This window comes from Martes martes, assembly GCF_963455335.1.
Source record: "Martes martes genome assembly, chromosome: 5".
NCBI classification, from domain to species: Eukaryota; Metazoa; Chordata; class Mammalia; order Carnivora; family Mustelidae; genus Martes; species Martes martes.
In genome coordinates this window covers 118816742-118828920 of record NC_137892.1, presented here as the reverse complement: position 1 = coordinate 118828920, position 12179 = coordinate 118816742, and the positions used below count along the sequence as shown (strand labels likewise).

Genomic DNA, 12179 nt, shown 5'->3' with positions numbered 1-12179 from the left:
GGTATACCAAATAACAATAGCCATAAGTGGATCATTGTTGAAGATGAATCATAATACATAGGTGTTTGCTATTGATCCTTTCTATTTTTGTATGTATTTTACTATTTCTGTAATAGAATATCTGTAAAAATGTCAGCAACTAATTTGACCTCTTTAATATTTTGTGAGCAAAACACAATGTGCCCCAAAACTAGATTTAACCAACAGACTGCACTTTGCAATTTTTGCACAAAGTTTTGGAAACTGGACCATGGACTTTAACTGGGGGAATTATCCCTTTATCTTTTCGCACTTATCTCCTGCCTCCATTCTGTCTGCAATACCTAGCAAAAGGGCTCTGACTAGGGGGCATTACAGATTGCTTGGAATTTTCTCAGAATTTTCTCAGAATAAGTGAGCGAAGAGGGTACTATGCATAATTGCATTGAACAATACCTCCTAGTATTTTATTGGACCCCCTCTTATTCCATCTCTCAAAAAAAAAAGTAACTTTGTTTCAATTTTTGAAAGCCTGAGGTTTTTTGAAATACTGGCTAATTGCATTTTCTCTGTTATTTTTGTGCTTCTATTTCAGGATGGAATGGGGAATTTGAGAATCACAGACAAAGGTCTAAAACTAGAAGGAGACTCAGAATTCTTGCAACCTCTCTACGCCAAAGAAATCCAGTCCCGACCAGTAAGTACTCCCATGAGAAAAAGGAATGGTGGTTTCTCTGGCATCTAAATCTGGGGGAATTTATCAGCCATCAGCTGAGTATAGAGCATCATGGGAGGGAATGGTAACATAGGTAGTAGGATTTGATCAAATTGCAAGTCTTGAGCGTAATCCCTGATGTGGTACTGTACACAACTGTGATGACCTGAGACTTTATTCCTGCCAAAGGCGGGTGATAACCTCTGTTAATGAACTATCGTAGATTATGCTGCAAATACGCCAAGAAAGGAAATGTGGAAGTGCTTTAGGTACTATACAAATCCAAGAAAATATTGCTATCTTTTTTTAATTGTCAAGTGCTTTAAATACTGCCTTTGGAAACATAGAACAAAAGAACTAGAATTTTGCTTTTCATTAAGACTTTGGACAGTGTAACCAACGTTGGTTAGAATCACTCAATATGTCAACAACCGTGCTCTAACATAACACTCTGGCGCGCATGCTCTGTTCCATGCATCTGTTGTTTTGTGTGCATTATCCTTACCTAATTTAATCCGTACACCAGTCCACAGGGTTGGCAATTATTGTCGCCTCCATTTTACAGATTACAGAATTGAGCCTTAGAGAAGAGCTGTGTTCAGAGCCACGTGCTTATGAAGTAGTAGAGTAAGAACTTCAGGGCAGGAAGTCCAGTTCTGAAGCTTTTCTGTTGACTAGTGTCCACTACCTAAACTTTCATGCTCATTCTTTGTTTTTGTCATGAGAGAAGGGATTTCTAGATATTTTGCTTTTATTAACCAATATTATCAAAATTAATTTTTGTCTTTGAGCAGTTTTTTTTTTTTTTCAGTTGTTTCTTTGACTTCGTTTCATCTTTTGTTTGTTGGTGGAGTGGTGGGATTTGCTGGTTCAAAAGGATTCTGAATGCATTTGCTCTTCTGGGATTGGTTCAGGTCCACATGCAAGCAAAAAATAATGTGAAAGGTCCCTAAAGCCTTATTTGCATAAGTGTGCATTGTTGAGCATAATTAATGAAATTCAGCAACTTGGTACAGTGAATAATTTTATCTGAATGTTATCTCAACTACTGAATGCTATTAACCTGGGTGAAACTACTGAATTGCCAGTACCTTTACTTTCTTGTGTGCCTAGTAAAAGGGAGAGAGCCATGATGTTAACATTTTCAAAGAGAGCAAATCAGTTCAGCCACCCTATTGGTGATTATAAAATTTAACTGGAACTCATCACCTACTGGGTTAGGCACTGAAGTACCAAGGGTACTATAAATATATCCATCACCTTGAAGAAATCATATTCTGGAAGGAATCATGGGATAAAGCTATAAGGAGAGTCAGGTGATGATTCTATGTTAAATAGAGTGGAGACAGTTAATTTCAAGCATTTAAGAAATCACTGGGGTTTTTTTTTAAGACTTTATTTATTTATTTGACAGAGAGAGAGACAGCAAGAGAGGGAACACAAGCAGGGAAGTGGGAGAGGGAGAAGCAGGCTGAGCAGGAAGCCTGATGCAGGGCTCAATCCCAGAACCCTGGAATCATGACCTGAGCCAAAGACAGACACTTAACCGACTGGGCCCCCCAGGTGCCCCAAGATCACTATAAAAATTGCTGCAATTTATATTTCTCCCAGCCTGGCAAGCTGGCTAGTTAAATTATCTTTTGAGTTATTAGTTGTACTTCAGATTGATCTTATCAGTGTTAAACTTTTTTTTTTTTTTTAGTGTTGTTGATACAATGTTATATCAGTTTCAGGTGTATAATAGTGATTAAACAAGTTGATATATTATGCTATTCTCACGACAAGTGTAGCTACTATTAGTCAACGTTCAACATTATCGTAACATCATTGGCCATGTTACTTATGCTGTGCCTTTTATTCCTGTGATTTATTCATTGCAGAACTAGAAGCCTGTACCACCCTCTCCCCTTCACTCATCTCCCCATCCCTAACTCACCTCCCCTCTGGCAAACAGTTTGTTTTCTGCATTTATAGATCCAATCCAGCTTTCTGTTAGTTTATTCACTTGTTTTTTTCACATTCCACACGTGACTGAAATCATACGGTGTTTGTCTTTCTCATCTGGCTTCGCATAAAATCCTCTAGGTCCATCCATGTGGTCGCAAATGGCACGATCTCATTCTTCTTACGTCTGCATAATATTCCTGTGTGTGTGTGTGTGTGTGTGAGAATGTGTGTGTGTGTGAACACTACATCTTCCTATTCTGTATTAAACTTATTTAACTTACAAGTTTGGACCGATAATTTCTATTGATGTCAGCCCCCCCTTATTTTGTAAAGGGCCAAATGGCAAATATTTTAGACTTCTTTTTTCCTTTTCCACAACTCCTTAAAAATGTAAAAAAAAATGTTATATTGAGGGCCACCAGACAAATACACTGTAGATTGTAGTTTGCCAAGCTTCTAAACCATATTAGTGATATTTCTATAAATATATAGATGATCTGGCTAAAATGCATGTGGTACAAGGGAGTAGATTTTAAAGTCATGGCTAAAATAGTTGATATGTTACGTAAAATGCCCTGAGAGAAGTTTCTTTGGTATAGAGTTAGAGTCCTTAAAGAAATTGAAATTAGGGGCACCTGGGTGGCTCACTGGGTTAAAGCCTCTGCCTTCCACTTGGGTCATGATCCCAGGGTCCTGGGATCGAGCCCCACATTGGGCTCTCTTCTCAGCAGGGAGCTTGCTTCCTCCTCTCTCTCTGCCTGCCTCTCTGCCTACTTGTGATCTCTGTCTGTCAAATAAATAAATAAAATCTTAAAAAAAAAAAGAAATTGAAATTAATTAAAAATTGTTTTAATTTTATTTTTTTAAGATTCTATTTATTTATTTGACAGAGAGACAGCAAGAGAGGGAACACAAGCAGGGGAGAGAGGGAGAAGCAGGCTTCCCACCAAGCAGGGAGCCCAATGCGGGGCTTGATCCCAGGACCCTGGGATTCTGACCTGAGCCGAAGGCAGACGCTTAACAACTAAGCCCCCCAGGTGCGCCATAATTTTTTTTTTAATTTTAAAAAAAGGAATAGAGAAGGGCACCTGGCTGGCTCAGTTGGTTAAGCTCTGCCTTCATCTCAGGTCATGATCTCAGGGTGCTGGGATCAAACCCTTCATTGTGCTCACTGCTCAGGTGGGCATTCTGCTTTTCCCTCTGCCTCTCCCCGCAACTCATGGGCTCGCATACTCTCTCTCTCTCTCAACAAATTTTAAGAAAAGATTATTTTAATCTTGAAAAATCAGTGAGTTAAATTCAGTGCTTTCACATCACCATTTAAGGAAAATAAAGTGTCAGAATTCAGTTTTTCATTGTTCTTAAGAAAGTATTTTCCTTCCAAAAAATAAATAATAAATAAAGCTCTTTTAGCTTACATGTTTCTGACAACAAAATAAATATGTTCTCTCTGAAGGGGGAAAAAAAAAGACATACAGAAATGCATATACAGTAAAATCCACCCCTAAGTCCCATGGCTCTCACCCAAACAGTGCCCATATCTGTCCCCTTGTCCCCTCTCCCCCAACACATGCCGCCTGCGGGCTCCAGCCAGCATCCTGTCCCACCTGCACCTCTGTGAGTGCCTCCTCCCTCTCCACTACCTTTCTCTCATAGCCTCAAAATCCAAATTGTAGCCAAAGTGGGCTTTTTGAAATGTCACATCTCTCCACGCTTTACCAAGGATTCTGTTAGCTTCCCGTTGCACCTGGAATGAACTCCTACGTCCTTGCTAAGGCCTATACAGTTCTCTCCTAGATGCTTTTCGTGGAGGGCTCCTTGCGGTCATCCTGTTCTCAGTTTAAATGTTGCCATTCTAGAAAGACCTTCCTTGTTAAGCGCAACAGCCATAAATAAAACATCACCCTGTTGGGTCCCCCCCCCCTTTGTAACTGTCATCATTTGACATTCGTGTTTGCTCAGAAATACAAATTGGCAGAGGAGATTGTGCTAGTATATTCCCTAGTATATTTTCCCTAGTGTATTCCTGAACCCCCGCTGCTGTATCTAGCACACACTATGCGCTCAGTAGATACCTGTGAAATTGAAAAATAAATCATAAAAATAAAGGATCACTTAAATCTATCTTACAGGGTCAAGCACAGGTAACAGGTCAGTGTACTTTTTTAGGCATTTCCCACAGGATATTTTTAAAATAGAACCATACGTTGCATACTCTTCTGTACCTTTTTTTCCTCCAAATAATACATTAACAGTAAATTTTCTGTATCTAAATAATATTTAACAGTTTAAGAGCCTTTGTGAGGCATAATTAACATGGAATAAATATACCTATTTAAAGTGTGTACTATGGTATGTTTTTGCATAGGTATTTACACATGAAACCATCACCACAATCGAGGTAATGAACAGATTACCCTGAAGACTTTCTCCCATACCCCTTTTTAGACCCTCCACCCTGTCCACATGCAACTTTGTCATATGCTTTCCGTCCTGCCCATTACTTTGCATTTCATAGAACTTTTCATAAATGGACTCATATAATTTTCATATCTGAATAATTTTAAGAATGCATGTCTACATGGTTTTATCAAGATCTCTTAGCCATTTATTTAATATCCAACTTCAAGAAGAATTTTGCCTATAATTGGGCTATCTTGGCTTTGCTGGGGAGAGCAGAAGTGGCTCAGGGCACAGACCTTGAATATTTCCCTTTTAGATGACATCAGAGCACCGAGAAGGGACTAGAGAAGAGCACGGTAGGCATAACAGTCAATGTAGAATTAGTCTCTTTGGATTGTCACAAAAAGCTAAAACAGATATGCTGAATCAAGAAGGCAGACGAATGAGATCACAACCTGGTAACTTAGTCTATAGGGCTCCCCTTCCCTCAAAGCACAAGGGTAATTGCTAGCTGAACAGAATTGGGGTTCTGGCAGCAAAGAAGGTGAGGAAGGATTGTTGGGCAGGCAACCAATAGAATTTGCCGTATTGATGGATTCATAACCTCACAGGGTGCTTGTGTGACCCTCACATGTAGCATCTTCTCCTCTCCCTTCTGGCAGTTTTAGCTCATTGGTTTTTTTCTGATACACCTGACCATTGCTTCTAGACCACCTCTGGGAGGATCTTCTCAGAAGAAGTATTTGCGGTATCATTTCCCCATAGATCACAGCTGCCTTTATTTCTTATTCCCATCAAAAAGAGATTAGTGCCCAGTTGAACAAGATTACTCAGCCCCTCTGAGCGAGGATAACTAATGAAGTAATACTTCATTCTGTTTTTGTGTTTCATTGATCTGTGAGGAATCGGGATTGGTTAAGCAATCCACACAATGTTCCATACTGTATCAGATTTCATTATTGAAGGTTGCAATCCTGTAAAGTCACGACAAATTGATTAGTGTGATAGCAATCACTCTAGAAGATAAATTAATGAGAAAGTGTGCATGACTACAAAAACTTCCGTCTGGGACTTGAACGAAAGTCCCAGGACGTGCTGACTTTACCCACATGGATGCATAGTTTCTGTAAGTATCGTGCAGCTCAGAAAACAGATTGAAAAGGACATGCACTAAATTAACTATTCTACCATGACATCCAAAGACCAGCCTGTCTCTAGAAATACTAATTGAATGCATTTAGCACAGAATGTTGTAGAGTTAGGGGATTTATTGCCAAAAAACTCTGTGTCTAAATCCCCATTTCAGTGTGATAGGCATCTTTTTAATTGCCAAATACAACTACAAAATTTTGGCAAGATCTACTAGTAGATAGGTTGAGTGAATGAAAATTTAGGAGATCTTTACATTTAGAGTATCATTTTGAACAGAAGTGGTGAATCCCTGCTTTGGAGAGACTGCTTATCTTACTTTCCCATGATGCTGCAACTAGATGGTACTTTTATGTGACTTAATGTGAGATGACAAGGAAAGGGTGACTAGCATTTCTCGGGCAGCTACTCTGGGTATGCTGTGCCAGGCCTACAGCAGCGGGAAAGCTACACAGTGAATTTATTTCTATATTCATTTCATACTATACTTGGGGTGGGTCTAGGGGTCCTAGCCCATTGCTATATGGAATTTACAAGTTTAGGAGAGGAGAAGTAGAAAAAGAAATTGGAGAAGGGGTAAAAAAAAAAAATGAAGTTACTTTCAAAGAATCAAGTAGGAAATTATTATATAAGACTTGAGATTTCTGTCTTTTAAATTTCCTTATCTTACAAAAACCCACATATTTTAAGATGTCCTTACTCACTAAAACCTATGTGATCATTATCATATTATATCTAAGTGGGGTTTTTTAGATATTATATCTAAAGTTGCCTGTGCCAAGAGACAGTATCGTCCATGATTAAAGCCACAAGCTGTATTGTTGAACTCAGATGGCAGCAAGTGCTACCATTAGACTGATGAGTGATCCTTGAACAGTTTCTTAATTTGGCAAATCCTTGTTTCCTTGCCTGTAACACTGATATTAATACCTACATCATGGTGGTTGACAGTAAGATCCTGTTTGTAAAGTGCTTAATACAGAACTTGACATGAAGTGAGTGTTCCTGAAATGGTAGCTCCTGCTCTTGCCCCCTTGAGATGGGGACGATAACAGTGATGATGACCATGACAATGACAGAAATTGTCACCGTCAGCATCATCATCGTGTGGCCCCCATCTCACCTGATGTTTCACCTTGCTCCCAACCAGATGGTCTTTCCTCTTTTCCTCCAGTGTTGTTTTAATGACAGACTTAGTGCCCTCCCAGGGAACCCATTTCATATACAACAGCTTTTAGCTTTAAATTTTTCTTTCACTGAGTTACACTCTTCTGATGTTCAGCTCACTTTTTTTCTCATTCTTCTGCTTAAACAGTTTTATTAGTGGCACAGTCTTTCTTTTTATTTTTTTTCTTTTTCCAATCTTTCTGAAAAAAATAGTTTTATAGTACATGCCAAGTACATTAAAAATGCTTATACACTTTGATCCAGTAATGACATTTCCACACATTTTCAATCAAGAAAGAGCCAACTGTTGTAAAATATTTCAAAATGAAAGCACATACACCTGCCAGTACTGTACAAAAACCAGGCTAAGGATTGGTTCCTATGAAAGTCTGAATTCCCCATATAAAATTGGGTTTGAGGGTATCCAGGTTATGAAAGTTAAGAAGCTCCGTATTCTCCTTGAAAGTCTGAGCTGGTCATCCTCACTGTGCATGTTTACATTTGGATATGTTGTCTCTTGTTTTATGGAAAAATGAGTTTTTTAAATTCCACTTTTTATTTTAGTATGACGTGAATTAAGATTTATTCCACCAGCCTGAATTACAAAGACATATGTAGGCCAGAAGATGAAAGCCTCTAGAAGTCAGTTAGACCAATCACCTCATTTAACAGATAGGGCCCCAAAGGCTCAGAAATGTGGGAGGATGTACCCAAGTTCTACCAAGTAAAAGAATGAAAATGCAGAATTGCAGTCTTCTTCCATTCCAACACACTGTATGATAAATGATTTTCTCATGACACTGTTCAGTACAGTAAAGTTGAGTTATACATGGCCATTTCCCTCTTCTGAGGAATAACTTCCTGGAAGGTATGTTAAGTTCCTGAGGGATTCAAAAGCACTCAAAAAAGGAAACTGGAACAACAGTGGATAATACAAGAGCAAGCTTCATTATGCCTCATCAAGTCACTGAGAGGATATTCTCTACTTCAGAAACTTATTGTGAGGTAAATTCCGTGACCCACTTTATAAACTAGAAGTAGCTCTTGCTACAAAAACTTATCCAGTTGGCAAACTAAATCCATCCTGCAGATACAATTTACTTGCCTGACCCAGTATTTTTCTTAATATGAATTTTTTCTAATATTTAAATATTGGAAGATTCCACATTTTTTAAAAAAAATCTACATTTTTCTGATCCTCATTAAAAAATTTTAAAAACAAACAAATTTAAAAAAAAAAAACAACACCAAAATCTGGAGAGCGGTTTGATAGTTCTAGGGGCTGGAGCTGAGTAGAAGCTGCCTGCTTTAGATGGGCATTTGTTCTCTGGCGGGCTTCAGTCTCCACTAGGCACTATTGTCTCCTACCCAAACTCAAGCCATTAATATGATGGGTCCCTGCCACCCTGATTTATGAAACTGAGAATTCATGCATCTTGTCCTGCAGGACTTCAGAAATTAAGTTGGCCTCTTAAGAGTCATAGTCACTCAAAAAAAAAAAAAAAAGATTTATAATCGCTCACGGCTCGCTATTCCTCACTTTGCATTTGGTTGCTTTCTTTTTTTGCCCTGGTTTCTCCTAGTGGTCAGGCTCCTGTGGGTTTTGAAATTGTTTATAAGCCTGGCGACATGGGATAGCAGCGTCAGGGCTGCCTGAGGCTGAGGCTCTGGCCCACGGTAGCCATCCCCCTTCCCGAGTCTTCTAGAACATGCCTTCTTTTTATCTTGCTCCTCTCACCACTACAGAGCATGACTAGGGAGGAGGCAGACTGTTGAAAACTGAGAAACAGCATTCTCAGCCTGAGACCAAAAAAATAAAAATAAAAAGTAGCATGAGATGGCAGACAAGTGTAAGCTTTGGCTGAAGAGGCTGGGTTGACGATTTAGGGCCTTGAAAGGAGCCGAGTCTCCGGTTAGTTTAGAAACCGAACGAAGGCTGTGGTGGCTTCTTCTCAGTAAGCAAAACAGCTTCAACTCCCAGCTGAACATATTGCACATAAAATAGTATGTTCCATGCCGCATGCATGGAACATGAGCATCTTGCTGTCTTTAATTAAGAAGTTAACTGGACCATGAAGTATTGCCCGAGTAAATAAAAGTGATTTGTACTAAGTTGGAGGGCTGCATACAGCATCTTTGTGTTTCTTGGTTCACACATAAATTATGGAGATTATTAAAAAATGAAAGGGTCATCTATGAGCCCATCTGCCCTGTGAAGCTGACCGCCATTCCCGAAATGTATCTGTTTGCATATTGTAATTTATCGTGGACAATAGTGTGAACCAGCTGCTTACTCATTTTTTTTTTTTTTTTAAGTAGACAACAATCTTGAGTAGATTGATGCTTTACACTGTGGTGGGTTTGTTTGTTGATCCTGGGAAATGGAGAGAGTGGTTTACAGGCTTTTGGTTGCTGCAGAATTAACGTGGGCTGATAGGGTTTTTGTTCTTCCTTTAATTTGGGAGAAATTGACTGTGCATACTTTTCTTAAATGAGGGTCTTGCTAGAAATATGAGTTACGGAGGGCTTTGGTCAGATCTCACTTGGAACATAACAGCCAGTTTTGGTAGAAATCCTTCCAAACTTCACATGAGGACAGACGTCTGATTGTCTGATTTGAGGGCCACTGGTCAGGGAGGTGGCCCCATATTTTTCTTTCTTTCCTGTTGTGGTCCCCACAGGTCCACCATTCAGATCTCATTTATTCGAAGACTCAGAAATGTGTATTCATGCCAGGCCCCTACTGCAAATATTCCGTGCACATGCATGCTTCCACAAGGATTTCACATAGCTTATAAGAACTATTTACAGTCATATAGGAACCACATATATGATGGGTTAACATCAGGAAAAATATAAATTAGAATAAAAAGCAAAGGTGGGTGCAGTTTAACAGAACACAGGAGACAGGCTAGAACATCAGTGTAGTTGGTCTTGCTAAGTTTGATATAACTCCAGTTTGCTGGAGTTTGATATAAAGTTTCCCAATAGAGAAGCACAGTCCATTGGGTGCAGCCTTCCATGGGTGCCCTCTGAGATGATACAACATCCAGGACGGAGAGGACAGGTAAGGATGGCGGCTCAGTGTCCTAGAAAGTACACCAGATTCAAAGTGAAGGAATCTGAAATTTCTTCTTATTGTCCTGTGGGTCCACAGTGAACCCTTAGCAAGTCATTCCTGTTCTCCATCACTTTCTTTCTCTAAACTAAAAGGCTGGGACATGATCACTGGTTTCCTACAACTTTTTTTTTTTTTTTTTGTAGCCATGGGATCTTTTTTAAGCCAAATTTATCTATGACCCCAAATTCAGACAAGATGGAACCTCAGCTGCTGGGTCTGGGCCAGGGCTGGAGTGCTGCAGCCTGTTGGCCCACCCACCCCGGCTCCCTGTCACCAGCCACATGATGCCTGGGCCACAGGGGGTTCCCCACACCGCAGTCTGAGAACTGCCAGACTGGATGAAAACCTAGCCGTGCTTCATCTAGGTCTCTGCTCAGACGGCACATTCTCATGGACACCTGCTTTGACCACTTCATCAAAAATAAATCCCTTACGTAGTAGCTTTTTCTTCATTGTAGGTATTACGTATGAATTACACAGGTGTATTTTTTCCATCTATTATATGTATTCTATTCTATAATTATATATTTACCTATTTGCTTCCCCTATTGCTATATAATCTCTGTGATGGCAGGGACATAGAAAGGTAGTTACCAAGTGATGTGTAAGTGCAGACTCTGAGGGGCGCCTGGGGGGTTCATTTGGTTAAACATCTGCCTTAGGCTCGGGTCGTGATCCGGGGGTCCTGGGATCGAGCCCTGCATCAGGCTCCCTGCTCAGCGGGGAGCCTGCTTCCCCGCCTTCCCTCCCTCTGCTGTTCCCCTGCGTGTGTGCTTGCTCTCTCTCTCTCTCTGTCGAATAAATAAAATCTTAAAAAAAAGAGAGAGAGAGCAGGCTCTGAAGCACCAACTTCCTGGAGTAATATCCTGACTCTTAAGCAAATTTCTTCACTTTTTCTGTGCTTCACTTCCTCATTTGTAAAATTTGCACTGCTATTTGTAAAATGGCACTACCTCATACGCTTATTACAGGATCAGAAGAGTTAACTTATTTTACATAATTATGTATGTCTTACTGCTTATAGAACAGTGCCTTGGGTGTACAGCACTATATGAAATTTCAACATAATTGTTTATTATTTGCTTCGTTTACCACTGCGCCCTTGTCTAGACTAGCGCATGTTACTGGTAAAGCAGATTTGTGTGTGAGTGTCTATGTGTGTGTGTGTGTGTGTGTGTGTGTGTGTGTGTGTTGCTTAAATGAATGAATGTTCTCTTAGGATACCTCTGGTTCAAAGATTCTATAAAAGCTTCCCTTCTCGGGTGGAGAGACAAAGACAAGTTCTCTTTTATAGGACCTTCTAGATTGATTATCTGTACCAGCCATACACCACGAATCCTATTATGTCGAAGAGGACATGAACCGCTATACGGCGTGAGACTTTGGGAAAGCGGGACAGACTAAGTGGAAGGAATAAAAGTGGTGTGAAAGGTACTAAAAGCCCATCTTTTCCTACTTTGCAGTTCGGCTCAGCTATAAGTTTTGATTCATGCCATCCACAGGCTAATGAAAGCTCCCAAGAGTGGAGCTATGTATTACAGACAGTAAAGTATAAGGGAATAAAATGAGCCCTCCCAGCCCCTCACATCCTTGAGCTTCTCTTCGTCATCACAGTGGCACATCAGCGTTGTCTAACTCCCAGTTTCAGGAACATCCCAACTGCCTATGACGACTTTGGTGCAAGCCTGCTCTCTGCTT

General features: G+C 40.0%; 1 protein-coding gene across 1 annotated transcript in view; it reads left to right on the top strand.

Annotated features, from left to right (window-relative positions):
- SGCD (sarcoglycan delta) overlaps positions 1 to 12179 on the top strand; it is a 390751-nt gene that overhangs the window by 178465 nt on the left and 200107 nt on the right. Inside the window, exon 3 of the mRNA XM_080804544.1 lies at positions 575 to 676. Coding sequence (XP_080660670.1) covers positions 575 to 676 — 102 coding nt within the window. The remainder of the gene's footprint in view (positions 1 to 574; positions 677 to 12179) is intronic.